At 44.9% G+C, this 23,361-nt stretch overlaps 1 protein-coding gene across 1 annotated transcript in view; it reads left to right on the forward strand.

Annotated features, from left to right (window-relative positions):
* Positions 1-6,343: 6,343 nt before the first annotated feature.
* Positions 6,344-23,361, forward strand: part of tmprss15 (transmembrane serine protease 15) — a 97,408-nt gene continuing 80,390 nt past the window's right edge. Inside the window, exons 1-4 of the mRNA XM_078231911.1 lie at positions 6,344-6,488; positions 11,287-11,426; positions 14,542-14,609; positions 18,180-18,245. Coding sequence (XP_078088037.1) covers positions 6,344-6,488; positions 11,287-11,426; positions 14,542-14,609; positions 18,180-18,245 — 419 coding nt within the window. The remainder of the gene's footprint in view (positions 6,489-11,286; positions 11,427-14,541; positions 14,610-18,179; positions 18,246-23,361) is intronic.

Genomic DNA, 23,361 nt, shown 5'->3' on the forward strand with positions numbered 1-23,361 from the left:
GAACTCCTTCCGTAACGGTGCTGTGGGTGTACCTACACCTCGGAGTCTGCAGCACTTCAAGAAGGTGGGCTTATGACCACCTTCTTGTGGGCAATTAGAGATGGATAATAAATGATGGCCTTGTCAGGGGCGCCCGCATTCCGAGAGTGACATTTTTTTTACCAAGTGTGCATTGATAAAAACTTCAAGAAGCACCAGCCATGAAATTACTGTCTGAAGCCAAAAGCTATCGAACAAAAGAACAGCAAAATGCCAATTTAATTCTCGCATATCTTGTTCACAGCTTTTAAAAAAAGAATTCTTGAGAAACTGACAATCTGCTTTCCTGTCTTTGACTTTGTTCTTTCAATTCACGCTGCCGCCACCACCCTTTGTACAACTCTCACTCTTTGTAACTGCGTGATTCGTGGTTTCTATTCAATTTACTTTTTAATCTTCCTCTTGACCTTCTTATTTCGCAGCCCTCATCCTTTTTTCTGGTGACAAAGTTTGGCTGGAATTTTCTGGCCGTTGGTACCAGAGGGACTCTCCGCTCCCACTGCAGTAAACGGAGATTAGGCTGAGCGCCAAATTCTCCGCCTTCACTTGCAGCAGCGGTGGGGCATGAATGGCTGGAAAATCCCTCCTTTATTCCTTTCCTGGTCCTTGAGTAGGATCATCTAAAAATGCTATTATTCAATCGTCACTGCCTTTACCAAGTACCTTCTCTCACTTAAACTTTGCAGCCCCAAAGCTTGTTCTTCGAAAGTCTTTGGGCAGAATTTTCCCAAAAGATTTCGAAGTGTCATAGCAGATAGCAGGGCCACCAGTGCGACATCAGTGGGGTTGGGAGTTGACCTCATATGGAACCCCTCGGGGGGTCACTCAGCAGCCAGCCAGCAACATGAGCCTCAAGCTAGTGGCGGACCCCAACCTGAGGACCCCCAGACCGGGCATGTGCTTCCCCAAACCCCTGCACCCATGCAAATCTCCACCCCCATCCCGGACCATGGTGGTGACCGACCCCGGTTCCCTGAGGTTGGTGCTCAGTGGTACTCACTTCCTCGCTCTCCCTCGCTACTGCTGCACCTGAGCCACACTTTTAAAGAGCAGTACTGATTGACGCCGATGTGACGCCTTGCCGGAGAGCTGGGAAGCATCCGGGAGGGGGGAAGCATTCATGACGAACTCGCTAATGATACTGAAATCCAGTCAATCCCATGCTAATAAGCTTTGCGTCTTTTCTAGGCGTTAAGTGCTTTGTGTCTTTGGAAGGAGGCTGGGAACATAGTAAACTGATGTTGGGCACAAATCAAAATTTTAGAGTCGCACACCAGTTTCCCGGCTCGCTGCGCCGTTCACCAAATGTGGTGAGGTGTAAAATTGCCCCCTTTATTATTACCCTTTAGCCTTTAGTACGAAATGAATAATAACAGCATAATAATAATTCAGATAAATTGTTTACACATTTTCCAGTCTATTAATCATTTCTGATAAACACTAATAAAATAACTTGGCCGGAGTTCTCCAACCTCGCCCGTGACTGGGATTCTCCGGTCCCGCTGCAGTGAATGGAGCTTTGGCTGAGTGCCAAATTCTCTCTTCTCGCTGGCGGCAGTGGTGGAGAATTCCGGCATTTGTATTTACATTCTGCTGCCTTTAATGTAGTGAGATGTACCAAGGCACTTCATAGAAGCGTTATCAAATAATATAACCAAGCCTCACAAGGAGGTATTACAGCAGGTGACCAAAAGCTTGGTCAATGAGCTGGATTGTAAGGAACGTTGCAAAGGTGGAGTGAGCGATGGATAGATAGATGGAAATGTTTACAAAGGAAATTCACGACTCAGGAAGCTTAAGGCTGGAATGATGGAGCGAAGGAAATCAAGGTTGACTGGAAGGCTGCAATTGGAAGCCTGTAGGGTGAGAAAAGATTACAGAGGCAGGGAGGGGTGAGGCATGTAGGGACTGGAAAACAAGGATGAGAATTTTCTAAGTGGATCATTGCTGAACTAGGCGTCAGTGTGGCTCAGCAAGTACAGGTATCATTGTGACTTCCTGCGAGTTAGTACTTTCCCTTGTATCCGGTTCCAAATGGCCAGACTTTTCCAGCTCTTCACACCATGCTGCCGCTGAAAGCGACGACAGAGAATTTGGCGCTCAGCCAAATCTCCGTTCACAGCGGAGAATCCCGCTGGTGTGAACGGCTGGAAAATTCCAGCCATTAATCCTCTGAGAATCAGAAGTTTGTGGATGTGATCTGTCCTGATCAAGACTTGAGATAAATGTCCTGCCTGACATATTTTTTATTCATTCGTGGGACATGGACGTCACTGGCTGGCCAGCATTTATTGCCCATCCGTGGTTGCCCTTGAATTGAGTGGCTTGCTTGGCCATTTCAGAGGGCAGTTGAGAGTCAACCACATTGCTGTGGCGCTGAAGTTACATGTAGGCCAGACCAGGTAAGGGCGGCCGATTTCCTTCTTTAGTGAACCAGAGGGGTTTTTCCGACAATCGGCAATGGCTTCAAAAGTTAGTTTATTTATTAGTCACAAGTAGGCTTACATTAACACTGCAATGAAGTTACTGTGAAAATCCCCTAGTCACCACATTCCGGCGCCTGTCCGGGGACACTGAGGGAGAATTTAGCATGGCCAATTCACCTAACCAGCAGATCTTTGGGACTGTGGGAAGAAACCGGAGCACCTGGAGGAAACCCACACAGACATGGGGAGAATGTGCAAACTCCACACAGACAGTGACCCAAGCCGGGAATCGAACCTGGGCCCCTGGCACTGTGAGGCAGCAGTGCTAACCACTGTGCCACCATGCTACCCTGGTCATGGTCATCAGTAGATTCTTAATTCCAGATTTTTCTTTTTTACTGAAATCAAATTCCACCATCTGCCGTGGTGGGATTCGAACCAGGGTCCCCAGAACATAAGCTGAATTTCTGGATTAGTTATCTAGCAGTAATACCACTCGGCCATCGCCTCCCCCTCAATTTGACCAAGAGAGTTGTTACATTATTACATTTTCACACAGAGGGTGGTGAGTGTCTAGAATGAGCTGCCTGAGGTAGTAGTAGTAGAGGTGGGTACAATTTTTGTCTTTTAAAAAGCATTTAGACAGTTACATGGGTGCAATGGGTATCGAGGGATATGGGCCAAATGTGGGCAATTGGGATTAGCTTAGGGGTTTAAAAAAAAAGGTGGCATGGACAAGTTGGGCCAAAGGGCCTACTTCCATGCTGTAAACCTCTATGACTCTATGACTCTATTGTCTGGAATTCCACTCTTTGGCCCTATCTATCGATCCCACTGGCTCAAGTGGCCTTTGGTAAATCAAAGAAAAGAAGGGAGTTTGAACCCTAGGTTATGGCAATGCAGTTAGCCATCTTACAGTGATATACACCCAGCCTCAGTGCACTCAGTGTCTGGGAAAATAGAAAGAAGGACATTACATTTCTACAGCACATATACCACCGCAGGACATCCCAAAGCCCTTTACAGGCAATAATTAAAGCAGAGTCTGTAATGTTGGAAATGTTGCCACTCCATCTGATGAAGGAGCAGCGCTCCGAAAGCTAGTGGCGTTTGCTACCAAATAAACCTGTTGGACTTTAACCTGGTGTTGTGAGACTTCTTACTGTGTTTACCCCAGTCCAACGCCGGCATTTCCACATCATGTTGGAAATGTGGCACACAATCTGTATACAGCAACCTTCCACACATAGCAATTTGTGGAGAGTCCGCTTTCGTTATTTTAGCTGAGGGATAATTATTATCGAGAATGCTGGGATAAGCACCTCTACTTAACTTTGAAATAATGTTGTGGGATCTTTTATGTCTATCTGAGAAAGCAGATGAGTCATCAGCTTAACCATTGCATTGAAAGGTGCCTCCAGTTGTACTGCATGGAGTGTTAACCTAGATTTTGTTCTTGCAATCTCTGGAGGAGGGCGTCAAACCTCTGACATTGAGGGGTGGAAGAATTAAGCCATGGTTTCAAGGCCTCCAAAGGTGGATCCTTCTTGTGCTCAGCTCCCATCTGTTCTTAGTCTGAAGAACTTAGGTGTGGCACAGTGGCACAAGAGGCAGCACGGTGGCTTAGTGGTTAGCACTGTTGCCTCACAGCTCCAGGGACCCGGGTTTGATTCCCGGCTTGGGTCACTGTCTGTGTGGAGTTCGCTCCATGTCTACGTGGGTTCCCTCCGGGTGCTCCGGTTTCCTCCCACAGTCCAAAGATGTGCTGGTTAGGTGGATTGGCCATGCTAATTTGCCCCAAAATGTCCCATGATGTGTAGATTGGTCCTATGTGGATAGGACCTGAGTAAGGTGTACCATCGGAAAGTTGGTGCAGAATTGATGGGCCAAATGGTCTCCTTCTGCACTGTAGAGATTCTATAGTCCATCAGCCATTAACTAATCATTAGAAAATTTGAGCAATTTTTGAGGGAATGGGATCAGTAGTGCATTTTTTAGTTGGCGATGGCACAGCTGTTGGTCATGACTCAATTGGTAGCACTCACACCTTTGAATCAGATAATTGAGACTCCATAGTCCCACTCCACGGATAAAGGATTGAATTTTATGGGGGGAAGGGGTTGAAGTTGTGGAAGGGACCCTCCATCCACGTCAAAGTTGGAGGGGTGCCTGCCTTCACTTGCCCAGTTCACGCTGCAGCCATCTGGTGATTAATTGGCTTCTGGCTTCATAAATCCCCAACCCTCCCCAATCTGGTGAGAAGGTTCTGTGTTCCCCAGGGCCTACAGCCAAATAAATGCCGGCAGCTATCTGGTCCCTGCAAGCGCCACTGGGTTTGGTGGTCACTCCTGGAACTGTGGCCAGTCCCAATTGAACAGGTAGGAAGTGATGGAGCTGAAATTTAAGGTAAATCGAGGGTTTCGCTCGGTTCAGAGTGGCAGACCTTCCGAGGGAGGTGAGGGGGATAATGATGGGCAGGGCAGGGAGGAAGGGAAATGCCAGGGTAGGAAGATCTCGGCAGGAGTCTCAGCTGATCTTTACAGTTGGATTGAACCTCTGCCACGTTGACCGGAGGAGATCAGTCAGCAGCCATTAATTGTCTGCTTAAGGGCTTCAGTTGGCTTACTGGTGGGCAGGCCTCCAGATCCCTCCCCTCCCACTGGTAAGATTGTGAGGGTAGGAGGGGGAGGGTGGGCGGGGTGGGTACAAATACCATGGTACCTAACTTTGTGGCTCACCCTGCTTGCCTACCCACCCCCTGAGTTGGGGGAGGTGGGATGGAGGGGGAGGAAGTGGCATGAAATCCAGCCTGAATGTGACAATCCAATGCTATACCGAGGGAGTGCAACATTGTTGGAGGTGCTGTCTTTCAGTCAATATGTCATATCCCCAGATGGATGTAAAAAAACTCATGGCCCTATTTCAAAGGTGAGGGGAATTATTCACAGATTTCTGACTAATAACCACGCCTCAGCCAAAATCACCAAAACAGATGAACTGTTCTTGTTGTTTGTGGGAGCTTGCTTTTTGCAAATGGAGTGCTGCATTTTCTACATCCCGATAGCGACTACACTCTTCTGTCCATGATCGCAAGAAACTACAAAGGGTCGTGAACCAGCCTCTTATCCATTGACACTGTCTATACTTCCCGCTGCCTCGGAAAAGCAGCCAGCATAATCAAGCACCCCACGCACCCCGGACATTCTGCCTTCCACCTTCTCCCCTCAGGTGAAAAAGTTACAAAGTCTGAGGACACGTACCAACCGACTCAAGAACAGCTTCTTCCCTGCTGCCATCAGACTTTTGAATGGACCTACCTCACACTAAGTTGATCTTTCTCTACACCCTAGCTATGACTGTAACACTACACTCTGCACCCTCTCCTTTCCTTCTCTATGAACGGTATGCTTTGTCTGTATAGCGCACAAGAAACAATACTTCTCACTGTATACTAATACATGTGACAATAATAAATCAAATCAAATCAAATCAAAATGACTACATGTCATGCAAAACAAGTACTTTGGGTATCTGATTGAAACGTTGTACAGATGTTAACATCTCCTTTACTGTTCCCAAATGTCACGTGCAGCTGATAATTACCATTTTATAACTTTGTTTACACGTGCAATTGAACAGATAAGAAGTTTTCTCTTGGAGTGTCGTGATTCTACAACCAAGTACATTGTGAAATTAGACCTCGTTAAGAGTGTATTAATCAGCATAGACATGACAGGTTTAAAGTTGCCATCAGCTACCAGCTGACTGATTTCGGTAATTCAGTTTGCTACCTGATAATTGTTTGTGCAAAGCTGCTGCCTTCTGTCTCTGTATCTTTGAGGCTCACTGTATGTGGACGTGCCGACAAAACTTACAAAATGTGTGGCGGCTTCAGTGACCCCAGAGAGAGGCGAAAGTTCAGCACATTTGAAATCATGCTGGTTATCAACTTTCTCCTGCTGATTGCATGTGTTGGGTTAATAGCCTTCGGATGGCTTGTGATCCATCAGCCGTATGCTGCAGGTGAGTTCATTTTCAATGCGACTGATGTACCTCCTCGGCATGCGGTGTATGAAAGCAATATTTAACCCCGCGTGATGCAGTGCCTTCAGCAACTCATGGATCTTGGGAGTGGCACCACATTCTCTCGCTCCACAGAATTCCCGATCTCAGGTGTTCCATTGTACCAAAGACCAGCCCTTCTCCACTGGGACAGAGGGGCAAATGACGCAGCAATTACTTATGGAGCCTTGCATGGGAATGTTCAAACAAGCCCAAGGGGAGGCCTCTCTCAGAATCAGCTGTCCGGTCTCTTCACCACAACTGGAAAACAAGTCAGGTCACATGAGTGAAAGTGGCCGGAATTTTACCATCCTGTCCGCCATGGGAATTGGAGTGGGCGAGGGGTGGTCAATGGAAAGGTCCATTGACCTTGGGTGGAATTTTACGGTTTCGCGATGAATGAGGCCGTAAAATCCTGGCCAATAAGTTCTATTTATTCGCACACTCGTCATATCCCAACTCTCTCACTTTCCAAGATGGATTTACGTCTTGCGGGCCGATGCATTTTAGGGATGTCTTGTTAGAGATTGAATCATAGAAGGCCTACAGTGCAGAAAGAGGCCATTTGGCCTATCAAGTTTGCACTGACTCTCCAACAGAACATCTTTTCCAGATCCACCCCCCCACCCATCCCCCATCTTGGGACACTAAGGGGCAATTTAGCATAGCCAATCCACCTAACCAGCACATCTTTGGTTGGTTGCATGTTGGGGGTGTTTACTTGTTTCATGTTAAGTAGCATATAGGAATGGGGGAATTGGAGTGGGCCATTTTCACAGCGTCATAGAATCCCTACAGTGCAGAAGGAGGTCATTTGGCCCATCAAGCAACAATCCCACTCTGGCCTAATCGCTGTAACCCCCCACGTAGTTACCCTAATTTGATTTCATTCCACTTATTATTGTCACATGTATTGGTATACAGTGAAAAGTATTGTTTCTTGGGTTATACAGACAAAGCATACTATTCATAGAGAAGGAAAGAGAATGTAATGTCACAGTCATAGCAAGGGTGTAAAGAAAGATCAATTTAATATAAGGTAGGTCCATCCAAAAGTCTGATGGCAGCAGGGAAGAAGTCCCTCTGGCACTAAGGGGCAATTTAGCATGGCCAATCAACCTAACTCGGACTGTGGGAGAAAACCAGAGCACCCGGAGGAAACCCACGTAGACATGGAGAAAACGTGCAGACTCCACACAGACAGGCACCAGAGGCTGGAATTGAACCCAGGTCCCTGGTGCTGTGAGGCAGCAGTGCTAACTATTGTGCCACCGTGCCGCCCTGTGCTGCAGGTGAGTTTATTTTAAATTTTGTCCTTCGGTGCCGCGATTTAATAAGATTGTTGCGGCTTTGTGACCCGATGCCATAAATGTGTATCGACCGCAGATCTATGAATACTTCGGATAACAAAAATCTATCAATCTCAGTTTTAAAATGAACAATTAATCTCGCATGAATTGCTGTTGACAGAAGGGTGTTCCAAATTTCCATCACCCTTTGTGTGTCGATGTATTTCTTAATTTCACTCCTGAAAGGTCTGACTCTCATTTTTAGACTACAGTCCTTGACATCCCAACTCAGGAAAATTGTTCCCCTCCATCTTACCCTATTATTTCCCCTTAATATCCTGAAAACTTTAATCAAATCATCCATTAATGTTCTGACTTCCAGGGAGGAACAAAGAACAGTACAGCGCAGGAACATGCCCTTCAGCCCTCCAAGCCTGTGTCGATCATGATGCTTCCCTGAACTAAAACAGTATGCACTTACGGAGTCCATATCCTTCCATTCCCATCCTATTCATGTATTTGCCTAGACGCCCCTTAAAATGCCGCGATCGTACCTGCTCCCACCATCTCCCGGGCAGCACGTTCCAGAAATTCACCACCCTATGTTTAAAAGAAACTTGCCTCGCACATCTCCTCTAAACATTTCCCCACATACCTTAAACCTATGTTCCTTAATACGTGACTTTTCTACCCTAGGAAAGAGCATCTGACTATCCACTCTGTCCATGCCATTCATAATCTTGTAGACCTCTATCAGGTCGCCCCTCAACCTCTGTCGTTCCAGTGAGAACAAACCGAGTTTACCCAACCTCGCCTCATAGCTAATACCCTCGAGACAAGGCAACATCCTGGTCAACCTCTTCTGTACCCTCTCCAAAGCATCCACATCTCTTCTGGTACTGTGTGCAACTCTAATTTATGTAATCTCTCCTCATAACATTGGAGTCCTGATATCATTGTGATAAACCTACACTGCAATCCTTGCAAAGCAAAAATATCCTCTGAGAGTTAAAATTAGGAGCAATCTGTCACAAAATGTTAGGATGCTATTAAATTGAATGTTTTTTTTGCAAAAATAAAATCCAACTACCATGTGTTTTGTAAGCCATGTATGAGCAGTAATTAAGAGAAAGGAAGGAAAAAGGAAAGAATAGGGAACAGGATGTTCTTTGCAATTGGTGCAAGTAGTCAGGCTGCTGAGCCAGGAAACAGTTTCGACACAGATGAGGTGTTGAAGAAGCAGCAGCAAGAGAGAGAGAGAGAGAGGCAGCCATCCCCAGGAAACAACTCAGCTAGAGGTTAGGGGCTGAAGGCTGCAGAAGGGCAGGGGAGAGGGTCAGTCAGCCTCAGGAATCAGCTCAGCTAAAGCAAAAGCCAATTTGTGCAAAAGATCATTTTCTTCACCGAACCAAAGATGATTCCCTGGACCTGATTGTTTAAGCTGAACGTTGTGGCAATCACTGGCTGGATTTCACCAGTAGGCTTATGGTTGTTGTTTGAAAAACTGGGGTCTCAGCAGAATTTAGATTTATGGGAAAACAGATACTTCTGGGTTTTCATTTGTTGAGGGACTAAATGTTTGCTGTTAATTTGCTGAAGTATAAGTTTGTTCTTTGTAGTGTTTTATTATCTTTCTTCTACTTTTAATCAATGCATTTTATTTGATGGTTAACGAAAGAGAGGTCTATGTTCTCACTGTTGCTGCAAACTTTTCTCGCTAACATCTAAGAAGAGAAAAATACACATGGAAACCAGTACTCCAGGTTGGACCACTCTCACACATAGCATCATCATTGCAAGTGCGAGGGAGTGTTTGTATGTTAGATAAGCTTTCAATCTAAGGAGGTGGATGCAGTGTTAAGCACTGTTTATGTGTTTCCATTTTATTCTTAGAATCTACAAGTCTCTTATTTTCATATACCTAATTCCTGGTGCCCAGTCTCTGAGAAACTGGGTGATTTGGGATTTAAAGCAACCGATTCCTCAGAATTGCTGCTCATTGGAGACACTGGTCAATGAATTGCAGAGCCCCCGATTTACTCACTATATAAATGACGAGATAGAATTAACGCTTTGTCATGAGCAGTCCATGTCTAAATGCAGCAAGACCTGGACAATACCCAGGCTTGGGCTGACAAGTGGCAAGTAACATTTGTGCCACAAAGTGCCAGACAATGAGCATCTCCAACAAGAGACAATCTAACCATCGCATTACCATCACTGAATCCCCATCCCCCACGCCCCCCCCCCCCCCCCCCCCCCCACCCCGTCGACTATCAACAGCCTGCGCATTAACCAGAAACTGAACTGAACTAACCAGATAAATACTGTGGCTACAACAGCATGTCAGAGGCTTATAGTCCTGTGACAAGCAATGCATGTCCTAAGTCCCCAAAGTCTGTCCACCATCTACAAGGCACAAGTCAGGAGTGTGATGGAATACTCCCCACTGGCTTGGATAAGTGCAGCTCCAACAACACTCAAGAAGCTCGACAAAGTAACCTGCTTAATTGGCACCCCTTCCACAGACATTCACTCCCTACTATCGACGCATGGTAGTAGTAGTGCGTACCATCTACCAGATGCATAGAAGGAACTCACCAAGGCTCCTTAGACAGTACCTTCCAAACCCATCACCATTACCATCTAGAAGGACAAGAACAGGAGGAACACCATCACCGAGAAGTTCTCCTCCAAGCCACACATCATCCTGACTTGCAAATGTATCACTGACCCTTCATTGTTGCCGCTCAAAATCCTACACATCCCTCCCTAACAGCACTATGGGTGTACCTACACACAGTAAGAAGTCTCACAACACCAGGTTAAAGTCCAACAGGTTTAATTGGTAGCACAAGCCACTAGCTTTCGGAGCGCTGCCCCTTCATCAGGTAAGTGGGAGTTCTGTTCACAAACAGGGCATATAAAGACACAAACTCAATTTACAAAATAATGGTTGGAATGCGAGTCTTTACAGGTAATCAAGTCTTAAAGGTACAGACAATGTGAGTGGAGAGAGGGTTAAGCACAGGTTAAAGAAATGTGTATTTTCTCCAGCCAGGACAGTTAGTGAGATTTTGCAAGCCCAGGCAAGTCGTGGGGGTTACAGATAGTGTGACATGAACACAAGATCCTGGTTGAGGCCGTCCACATGTGTGCGGAACTTGGCTATCAGTTTCTGCTCAGCGACTCTGCGTTGTCGTGTGTCGTGAAGGCCGCCTTGGAGAACGCTTACCCGAAGATCAGAGGCTGAATGTGTACCTACACATGTGTACCAACGGTGTACCTACACCACAGGGACTACAGCCTTCAAGTAGGCAGCTCACCATCACCTTCTCAAGAGACAATTAGGGATGGGCAATCAATGCTGGTGGAGCCAGTGAAGCTCACATGCTTTGAATGACTGAAATAAATCATTAGATGTTCTCATTTTAATCAGCCTCTTTCATTTGCCCTTATTTTATTTGCAGATAATCACAACATAACCAACCAGCCTTCCCAAGTGTCAAGGGGCTCCTTTCGGATCACCCAAGGAGTGTCATACACAGCCCTGTTACAAAACAAATCATCACAACAATTCAAGGCACTTGCCTTTGATGTCGAGCACCTGGTATGTGTGATCCAGTCATCGGTTATTCCCTTTAATGCTTATATTAAAGCTACTTCAGGAATGGAAGAGTGAATTCAATCGGTCTTTTGTCATACAAAGCTTAGTTAGCAGAACATTGTCACACTGCTAGAGGACTTAATGAGGTGATTAAGGAGTACAGCGAAGGTTTACCAGGCTGATTCCTGGGATGGCAGGTCTGTCATCTGAGGAGAGACTAAGTCGGTTAGGATTATATTCACTGGAGTTTAGAAGAGTGAGAGCGGATCTCATAGAAACTTATAAAATTCTAACAGGGTTAGACAGGGTAGATTCAGAAAGAATGTTCCCGATGGTGGGGGAGTCCAGAACTAGGGGGTCATAGTTTGAGGATAAGGGGTAAACTTTTTAGAACTGAGGTGAGGAGAAATTTCTTCACCCAGAGGGTGGTGAATGTGTGGAATTCGCTGCCATAGAATGTAGTTGAGGCCAAAACACTGTCTAATTTTAAGAAGAAATTAGATATAGCCCTTGAGGATAAAAGGATCAAGGGATTTGGGGGGAAGGGGGGAATCAGGATATTGAATTCGATGATCAGCCATGATCCAAATGAATGGCGGAGCAGACTCAAAGGGCTGAATGGCCTCCTCCTGCTTCTAGTTTCTATGATTACATTTGCTAGTACCCGTTACTCAGGTCCCTTATTTGAGTACAACGCTGAGGGAGCTGTACTGTCGGAGGTGCTGTTCTTGACCCAGGTTCAGTTCTTTGTTCTGTATTTTTATTATTATTTTTTATTCCGCATAGAATTTGCAGCAAAGAAACAGGCCATTCACCCAACTGGTGTATTCTGGCTTGTCTCCTCCAACCCTATTTCTTCTGACCACAGCACTATAGAGTCAGAGAGTCATCGAGGTTTACAGCATGGAAACAGGCCCTTCGGCTCAACTTGTCCATGCCACCATTTTTAAAAAATCACTTAGCTAATCCCAATTGCCTGCATTGGGCCCATATTCCTCTATGCCCCATCTTACCCATGTAACTGTCTAAATGCTTTTTAAAAGACAAAATTGTATCTGCCTCTACTCCTACCTCTGGCAGCTTGTTCCAGACACTCACCACTCTCTGAGTAAAAAAAATACCCCTCTGGACCCGACTGTATCTCTCCCCTTTCATCTTAAACCTATGCCCTCTTTAGACTCCCCTACTCTTGGGAAAAGATGTTGACTATAACCTGCTATTCTTTTCTCAAATCATGTGTACATCTAACTTTCCCTGAAATGCATCTCTTAGGATATGAGAATCACTGGCAAGACCAGATTAATTGCCCCCATCCCTTGTTGCATGGTAGCAGTTTCATACAACTGAACAGCTTAGGAGGGCAGTTAAAAGTCAGCCATTTTGTTTCCTTGTCCAGAACAGTGTGACCATAGGCAGGCACTGGAAGCTGGTATATTCCTACCTAATCCAAGAGCAAAATACCATAGAGGCTGCAAATTTGGAACTAAAGCAGGAAATATTGGAAATAATCAACAGGCTGGGCAGAGAAAAAGATCATGTTTCAGGCCCAATGACCTTTCACAGTTTTTGACAAAGGAATGTTGGCCAGAGATCTTTCCTCTCAGATACTGAGTATTTTCAGAAATTTCACGAATTTACATTCTAAACTAATCTGTAGAGATGATTGGCAGCATTTTGTAGCCGGCACAAATCTAATTATAGGTTTTATCTTTCCTTCCACAGGAATACTAAATTAAACCCACAATAATGACTTCAATCAGGCCATTGAGGTTGGCCTATTGGAATGTGAACTCCCTGATTAAGGGGTCAATTGCTGGGCCAATCAGGAAGTCTTTTCCTTGTATTTAACCGGGAGTGTCAGTTCCTCTGGCACTCCCGAGGGTAGACTGCTGACTGCTAGCACTCTGTGAACTGCTGTTGGAACTGTAAATAAAGGGATTCTGGTGAAGGGATTTCTGCTTCTGAAGACTTATTACACCCACTTAAGATTATACCTTATTTCTAATGTTTACAAATATTGATCTCTTAAAACTACCTTTATTTTCCTAATCGCGCAGACAGTCTCCCATGCCAAGGTGCCATAGATGCGGGGTTCAAAACTGAGTGAGGAGGTGGTTTAGCCAGAGCGTGTTTGACAGGCCCCAACAAGGCAGGTGGATGTAAGAATGGGGAGTGGAACTCATGGAAGGGGAGTATTTTAGAATGGGTCTCTGTTGGGCACAAATTCCCAAAACGAGGTCAACCCAAATAAACTGGCCACTAGTTCTACCATGTGACCTGTTCACCTCCACCTATACCACACCCCGCCCCTCCCTCCCCACCCCAACTGCCCTCCCCCCAATCCCATAGACCCTTAGGGTGTCATTGCCTGGCTATGATGGGCTAGTGCCACCGCCATGGCACCTGATTTCATGTCACCCACCTGTAGCCTGCCTCCCAGGACAGGTGGGGAATTCAGCCAGTATTTGATCAACCATAGAACTCGTTCTCGAGGGAGATGGCCAAATCGGTCCATTCAAATATGAATTCATTAGATTTCTTTCAGAAAGTAATATTTTGGAGTATGTGTAATTTGAGACTTCATTTATGTTTGAGTTTAGCATGTTGGGGAGGAACAGATGATTTTGTACTTGTGCTTTCCAAAATTCTTCACTTACTGGATTTTCCTCACCTCATATCTTGTTGCGAACTAAGTTTATTTTTTTATTGATGTCACAAGTAGGCTTACATTAACACTACAATGAAGTTACTGTGAAAATCCCCCAGTCGCCACACTCCATTGTCTGTTTGGGTACACTGAAGGAGAATTTAGCATGGCCAATGCACCTAACCAGCATGTCTTTTGGACTGTGGGAGGAAATCGGAGCACCCAGAGGAAACCCACGCAGACACGAGGAGAGCGTGCAGAATCCACACAGACAGTGACCCAAGCCGGGAATCGAACACGGGTCCCTGCGCGCTGTGAGGCAGCAGTGCTAACCACTGTACAGCCGTGCTGCCTGGTTCATAGAGGTTAAATATAAAATAATGCCAAACATTCTGGACCATTGCGAATGTACAAAATGCAGACATTGAGGACTAATGGTTTGTGTAATGTGGCATTCGTTGGTTTTCACAGGTTCAGAGAATATTCCTGCAGGGTGGACTCCATGACCAATACAGAGACTGTCAGGTTGTACGCTTCAAGTAAGTACCTCACATAGCTTGATACTGACACGATATACAGACAATACCCTTCCTTTGCATTTTAAAGGTGCCAGGAATGGTTGTGCATGCGCACTAGGCTCTCACTGTGTTCATCCATGCGTGCACGATTTGTCCCACAGCTGACCTCGTTACTGTGTGCCAAGTTCCAGCTGGTGCTGGTGCTGGTTTGTGGCTGCACACTGGTGATTTCTCTCAAGCAGATGCTCTCCCAGCTCATCCTAGATTCACCCGATTTATTCCAGAGATGAAGGGAGGTCTTACGAAGAGAGATCGGGCAGTTTAGGCCAGTATTACCTGGGATGTAGAAGAATGAGAGCAGATCTCATTGAGGCGTACCAGATGTTAAGGGGGATTGACAAAGTAGACGTGGAGAAGATCTTTCCTCTTGTGGGGAAATTTAAACAAGAGGTCATAGTTTTAGGGTAAGGGGTGGCAGATTTAAAACAGAGCTGAGGAGGAATTACTTCTCTCAAAGGGTGGTGAATCTGTGGAATTCACTGCCCCAGAGTGTGGTGGATGCTGGGACTTTGTGTAAATTTAAGGAGTAGATAGACAGATTTTTAATTAGTAACGAAGGGTTATGGAGAACGGGTAAGAAAGTGGAGTTGGGGCCGAGATGAGTTTAGCCATGATCACATTGACTGGTGGAGCAGGCTGGAGGGGCTAAATTGCCTACTCCTGCTCCTAGTTCTTATGGTTCTGTCCCACACTGACCTGCTCCTTCCGTCACCCCGAACGTTCACTCTTGAGCTCACAGCTGATCCTCACCCTCCCTTGAGCCCCCGCCCCCACCCTGGAAACACCCCCCAGCTCCTACTACCCCCATCCTGAGCCCCATTGGCCATCCCCTGCTCCCTGACTTGCCTCCGCTCGAGCCCACATCGCCCCTCCCCCAGATCCTCCACTGCTCCTCCTCCAAACTCCCATTGGCCATCTCCTGAGGCCCCACAGGCTACCTCACAAGCCTCCACTGGCCCCTTCCTGAACTCTCAGCTGCCCTCCCACAAGCCCCCACCATGTGGTACTCCAGTCTCCAGCCATTGCGAGCCATGTTCCAACTGGTTTAAGTTTAAAGTTTATTTATTCGTGTCACAAGAAGGCTTACATTAACATTGCAATGAAGTTACTGTAAAAATCCCCTAGTCGCCACACTGTTTGTCTACACTGAAGTAGAATTTAGCATGGCCAATGCATCTAACCAGCATGCCTTTTGGACTGTGGAAGGAAACCGGAGCACCGGAGGAAACCCACGCAGACACGGGGAGAATGTGCATACTCCGCACAGACAGTGACCCAAACTGGGAATCGAATCTGGGTCCCTGGCGCTGTGAGGCAGCAGTGCTAACCACTGTGATACCATAGTGGTGATATTCAGTTAACTCAGGGTACCAAATAACATTGCCTTCAATACATGCATATTAATCTGGATATATTTAGCACACCACGATCAGTCTTCACAAAATTTGGATGCAGGAAATGATATAGAGCCAGTACACATGAAGAATTTACAGTCTGGGAAATGGTGTAACCTTGTAAACAGAGTTTACTGACTGCCATTTGGGTTGTTTCTACTGTGGCCAGTATGACACTCGAATCCAGAGAGAATTCAATAAACCTGCTTCAGCTTTTTAACAGTCTGCCGCATTTTAATAATCAGAGCTCGGTAGTCACTGGCTTTGACGCCACAGGCATTGCAATGGCATGCGAGGGAAACTGCAGTCACCAGACTCAACCAACCAAAATCAAGGCAAGGATTTATCCCTTCACAACCTATTCCACTGAGCATTGAGCTCAGCACTTTCTCCCCCCTGTGTCCGTGTTGGTTTCCTCAGGGTGCTCCGGTTTCCTCCCACAGTCCGAAAGACGTGTTGGTTAGGGTGCATTGGCCATGCTAAATTCTCCCTCAGTGTACCCGAACAGGCGCTGGAGTGTGGTGACCAGGGGAGTTTCACAGTAACTTCATTGCCGTGTTAATGTAAGCCAACTTGTGACACTAACAAACAAACTTTAAACTATTGCCATCTATTCAGATAGAAAATTCTTTTAATATATTTGTTCATGGGCTGCGGGCGTCACTGGTCCGGCCAGCATTTGTTGCCCATCCCTGAGGGCATTTAAAATTCAACAAGAGTCAACAACATTGCTGTGGGTCTGGAGTCTGGAGTCACATGTAGGCCAGACCAGGTAAGGATGGCAGATTTCCTTCACTGAAGGACATTAGTGAACCAAATGGGTTTTTACAACAAGTGACAATGATTTCATGATTAGATCTTTAATTCCAAATTCCTTTTAATTGAATTCAAATTTCACAATCTGCCATGGTGGGATTCAAAGTTAATCACTCCTGCCTCTCACTTTATCACAGACTTTCCCTTTTGCTCTTTGCCCTTCCTTGCCCCTTTACCCCACCTCTCTACCCGTTTAAAATCTGTTAAAGCTACAGTTCTGATGCAAGATCACCGAGCTGAAACTCTACTCTTCTTCCACAAATGCTGCCTGAATTGTTCAACTTTTGAACATTCTCTCTTTATGAAGTTTTTCTGGTCCCTCTCCTAAAGCATTTAAACCTATTTAACACTTTAGTTGAGACAATCATAGAGTTATAGAGTCATACAGCGTGGAAAAGGCCATTCAGCCCATCGAGTCTGCACCGACAATAACTTCCACCATAGGCGCGCTAATCCCATTTTCCAGCACTTGTCCCATATCCTTGAATGTTATGATATGTCAAGTGCTCATCCAAATACTTTTTAAAGATTATAAAGTTTCCGGCCTCCACTACCTTCCCAGGCAGTGCATTCCCGATTCCCACCACCCTCTGAGTGATTTCCTTTTCTCAAATCCCCCCCAAATCTCCTACCCCTTACCCTAAACTATTCCCCCTCGTGATTGACCCCTCAACCAAGGGGAACAGCTGCTCCCTGCTCACCCTGTCCTTACCCCTCATAATCTTATACACCTCATGACCCCCCTCATCCTTCTCTGCTCTAGAGAAAATAGTCTAAGCCTATCCAGCCTCTCCTTATACATCAGTGCTCCATCTCAAGCAACATCATGGTGAACCTCCTCTGTCAAGGGAAGATGGGGTGGCATAGCACTAAAGTCACCGGACTGTAATCCAGAGGCCCAGGTAAATTCTCTAGGGACATGGATTCAAACCCCATCATGGCAGCTGGTGGAATTTAAATTCAATTAATAAGTCTTGAATTGCAAAGGTAATCTCTGTAATGGTGACTATGCTAATCTATGATGTCCACTGGGGAAATCTACCATCCTTACCTCATCTGGCCAACAAAACCACAGCAAACCCTTAACTGCCCTCTGAGATGATCAAACAAGCCACTCAGTCAAGGGCAATTAGGAATGGGTATGAAGATACTGTGCCTTTAAGAAATGTATTTTAGTCATGTTTCTGTGCTGGATGTGTTTACTACTTCCTTCCATTTTATCAGAGCCATTTTGTCTGGATCCAGCTGCACTGTATTGTTACTGCAGTAACATAACTGACCTTAATTGATGCAGTGTTTGTTTTGATCTGAATTAATGCAGGGTTCTGTTATTCTGTGTTTTCTTCTGGGATATGGCTGAGTTGAGCTTGATTGGGCTGGTTGACAGGTAAGGTCATATGAATGGGTACAGTTAGGCTTTCACAGAGAACCCAATGCAGTCTGCTTCTGGGAGTTTTAGAGAGAGAGAGCTTTCTTTGTATCTCTTACTTTGTCTGAAGTGGAGGCTAAAATCTACCTAGAAATAAGCCTATTTCACTGAGATTCTACAGTTTTGGGGTGAAGCTTTCTCCAGAAGTTGCTGCAGGAGAATTAGAAAACAGGTATCTGTCTAGATCCCTTTCCAGAAGTGTCAAAGGGTTGGAAATCTTTGGTTTCTGTGCTAACTGGTTCTACAGAAGGGATTCATATCTATGGGGGCTGCTGCTAAATTGGAACAATAGAGATAGCTAGCTGTTAAGAATTATACTTTGTCATGTTTATGTATTTTAATTGGCAAAGGTTATGCTAATTCTTTTTTGTTATATTCTAACTGTATTTGTAAATAAAGTTTGTTTTGATAAAAGCTTCCAAGTGGGTCACTTGAAATACACCTTGAGTGGAATGCTTTAATGCTCCCCCTAATGCCAAAACCAAATGCAAAATTTAAGGTCCAGGCTAACTTCTTAAAGTACCTTGGAGTTTCTAATCTGGTCCTTAACAATGGGTAACAAATGCTGGCCTAGTCCGTGATGCCCACATTTCTATGAGAGAATTAATCAAAGCTTGTCATAAATGTACAAACACATTTGTTGCTAATTCTGTGCAGTTCAATCTCACAGTCTTCCCAAAGGAATCAATGATTTGCATTACTGACTTGACCCGTGCTTTGTATTGAGGGACGGTCTGCACTTTCAAAGGTGATGTCTTTGGATGTGACCAGGCCTTGCATCCCAGGTTAACTTGATGCCAAAGTTCCCACAACAATATTTGAAGGCGAGTTAGGAGAAATTCCAGTGTCTTGCGCCAAGATTTGCTCCATGACTCAGAGGTCCCCAACCTTACTGTGTCTGAGGAACCACTTCCATATTATAAAAATTCCAGAGACCCCTTATAACAGAAATATTAACTCTGTGGATAGTGATGAAGGTTGTCAGAGAATACAGCAGGATATAGATAGGCTGGAAAATTGGGCGGAGAAATTGCAGGTGGAATTTAATCCGGACAAATGCGAGGTGATGCATTTTGGTAGATCCAATTCAGGTGGGAGCTATAAAATAAATGGCAGAACCATCAGGAGCATGGACACACAGAGAGATCTGGGAGTACAGGTCCACAGATCAATAAAAGTGGCAGCAAAGATGAAACAGGTAGTGAAGAAAGCATATGGCACGCTTGCCTTCATTGGATGGGGCATCGAGTATAAAAATTGGCAAATTATGTTACAGTTATATAAAACATTGGTTAGGCCACATTTGGAATACTGTGTCCAATTTTGGTCACTATACTGCCAGAAGGACGTGGAGGCTTTGGAGAGAGTGCAGAAAAGGTTTACCAGGATGTTGCCTGGTATGGAGGGTATTAGCTATGAGGAGAGATTGAACAAACTGGAATTGTTCTCCCTGGAAAGACGGAGGCTGAAGAGCGACCTGATAGAAGTCTATAAAATTATGAGAGGTATAGATAGGGTGAACAGTTGGAAGCTTTTTCCCAGGGCAGAAATGACAATTACAAGGGGGCACAAGTTCAAGGTAAGGGAGGAAAGGTTCAGTGAAGATGTGCGGGAGAAGTTTTTTTACACAGAGGGTGGAGGGGGCCTGGAATCAGTGCTGGATTTAGACTTGGTGAGGCCCTAAGCTATATAAAGCTTGGAGGCCCCTTGTTAAAAAGTAACATCAAGAGGTCTCACAAAGGTGCGTACCAAAACAGGACCTTGGGTCGCCACAAAAAAATTGAAAACATAATTATGCCTTTTAATTATTTAATAGCAAGGTATTTAAAGTGAAAAATACAAATTATTTTCAAATGAATGCATTTACTGATAACCGAGGAGTTCATCCTCGGTTAAGACACCCCATTGACTTACATCATTGAGTTTCGTGAATTTTGTTGTTTCAACTGTGGATGTCGGCTCTGCAACACTCACTTTTGCATCACTTCCAGTGTTTTCCTCAGCTGAGATTCCAGACTCTGTTGTCTCAGTAGCAGAAGCACTCGGCTGTGGTTGTTTTGGACTTTGCTGATCACCTTGGGTTTGTTTCTGGAGTACAGTAACTGTCAACCTTTGGTAATTTTTTGAGTTGCTCTTCAAGCTGGTGCTTTCTTTTTCTTTTCTGGTATCCGCTCTTAAATGTTCTCTTCATTGTAAACCTTCTGAAATTTTGTGAGGCCCCTGCGGATTGTGAGGCCCTAAGCTGTAGCTTGTTTAGCTTATGCCTAAATCCGGCACTGCCTGGAATGCACTGCCAAGTGAAGTGGTTGAGGCAGACACATTAGTGACATTTAAGACTTATCTGGATAGACACATGAGTTCAAGGTAAAGGGGGAAATGTTCAATGGAGATGTGCGAGGGAAGTTTTTTACACAGAGTGGTGGGTGCTTGGAATGCACTGCCAAGTGAGGGGGTTGAGACAGTTACGTTAGCCACATTTAAGACTTATCTTGATAGGCATATGAACAAACAGGGTATAGAGAGATATAAGTGGTTGGTCTGGACAGGACAATGTGATCGGCGCAAGCTTGGAGGACCGAAGGCCCTGTTCCTGTGCTGTACTGTTCTTTATTCTTTGTTCTTTGTTCTTTGATCTTGTTTTTCTCTATGCAGCTCCTGCCTGACTTACTGAGTCAGAAATTTCTGTTTTAATTTCAGATTTCCAGCACCTGCAACATTTTGCTTTTGGACTAGAATATTAGCGCTGTCTGGGGATAATTCTGAAACATTCCCCAAGCCAAATTTCAAATGTCAACATTTTCAGCAGCATTGGGTCCAAAAGCTGACTTTAATTTTAGAAAAGAGTTGAGATTCAGGTGATATATAATTTATGCAAAGCTTTGATGAATCCTGGTAGGTTTAAGGTCAGGGTGTACAAAGTGAGGAGGCTGAATAGATCTCCAGCACTGCTGTTTAACCATACTCATTATCCACATGGTCTCAAATTCATATTCAGAAGCTTTAGTTACAAATCTGTGTTAGAGGCAAAAGGTTGTGTTGACCTATTTGGCAAGATTCTTAATGGTCACATTTATTTCCTGAAACTGTGGCAAACAAGCAGCTAATGACTTTAATAAATTCACTCGTCTTAATGAATTTAACTGCACCAGACTTGTTAAGGTAAGCCAGGCATATAATGTGTGCTAGTAACCTGTGACATTAAAATGGGCAATGACCGCCATAACACTATGAAGTTTTCCTTCCCAGTTAGATCAATGTTTAAATCACCATTACTTTTTATTCATTCATGGGACATGGGTGTCGCTGGCTGGGCCAGCATTTATTGCCCATCCCTAGTTGTCCTTGAACTGAGTGGCTTGCTAGGCCATTTCAGAGGACAGTTGAGAGTCCCTTAGTGCCCCTTCGTGCCCCAGGATGTGTATATTTAGGTGGAATAACCATGGTAAATGTGTGGGGATTACAGGGATAGGGCTCGGAGAGGGTCTGGGTGAGATGCTCTTGGTGCAGATTTGTTTGCCCAATGGCTTCTCTGCACTGCAGGAATTCTATGATTCTATGATCAGAGTGTGAGGACAATGGAAATAGATGTTCCGGTCACATGACAGAGAAAAGTTATTTTTTAATTCATTCGTGGGGCATGGACATCACTGGCTGACCAGAATTTATTGCCCATCCCTAGTTGCTTTTGGAGGGCAGTTGAGAGTCAAACCACATTGCTGTGTTTCTGGAGTCACATGTAGGCCAGACCAGGTAAGGACGGTAGATTTCCTTCCCTAAAGGACATTAGTGAACCAGATGGCATGTATTGCAGAAGTCTCACAATGATGAATTGGGATTCTACTTCTCCACCTGAATTTTCCAGTCCTGCCCCACCCCCCCTCTCCCCCACCACCATGGGAATCATAACAGGTGGGGGCCGGAACATGGAAAGGTCTGTTGATCTTGGGCGGGATTTTCCAGTTTTGGGGCGAACGTGGCTGAAAAATCCCACCCCTCAGGTCTGAAAACTTGCTGATGTGCCAAATATTGAGCACCTCAATATTCAGTGCTCAGACCGCACGTTCAGCTGGATATTGCAAAATTGGATGGTAGTTTGCAACTTCAAAGCAGAAAATTACGATTTTTTGTTTTCGGCCCATCCCTTATTTAACCAGGAACCAATTTTTGATAATGTGAAGATTGCTGAAAAGAGACACAAGTTGTCGAAGCTTTTCATCTTGCACTCATCAGAACAAACACTAGAATGCCAAATTTCAAAGGATCACAAGAATGTATGCTGCAGAAGAAACTGCAAACAAAAGGAATATGTTCAAGCCTTGAAGCTTTTTTGAATTACCTGGCAGCTTGGGGAGCCTAAAGTGTCCTGTATCTCTCTCCATTGGTGGCCATTCAATGTCAACTTGCAACCAATCAGTACTCTTTTCTCCCGTAATATGATTTGTTGTTTAAAATTTGACATTCTTGTGTTTGTCCTGATGAGTGCGAGATTAAAACAGGATAACACGTCTCTCCTTCCAGCAATATTCAAGTCTTGTACTAACAAGCGACTGATGATGTGAAGAAGTCTGTTGCTATTATTTTAGATAAAAACTTGTTTTTACATTGGCTGCATCTCCAGAGAGAAATCAAACAGTTCGCATTTCAATGTCTATCAAGTTATCCCTGTGAAATCAATAGCCCTGACATTGCAATCCTGTTTAAAGTCAGGCAGCCTGCTACCACATTACACGGGCTGACTGGCAAGTTATTTCATGCACATTAAGCTAATGTGTAGAATTAAAATTAAATGCCCTGCAAAAGCACGTGAGAAACAACCATTATATCAGATGAGAGACTAAAATCCGTGATGATTGCATTTACATTGCTCTTACACATTCAGGAATTAATGATTTTATTTAATAAGCTGGTTACAAGAGCAGCATTCACGACCCCTCAAATCTGACTCACATCGTCACGGACCCTGAAAGGCAAAGAAGTCATGGGCGTCACGGTGGCACAGTGGTTAGCACTGCTGCCTCACAGCGCCAGGGACCCGGGTTCGATTCCCGGCTTGGGTCACTGTCTGTGTGGAGTT

The sequence above is a fragment of the Mustelus asterias genome, chromosome 17 (genome assembly GCF_964213995.1).
Source record: "Mustelus asterias chromosome 17, sMusAst1.hap1.1, whole genome shotgun sequence".
NCBI classification, from domain to species: Eukaryota; Metazoa; Chordata; class Chondrichthyes; order Carcharhiniformes; family Triakidae; genus Mustelus; species Mustelus asterias.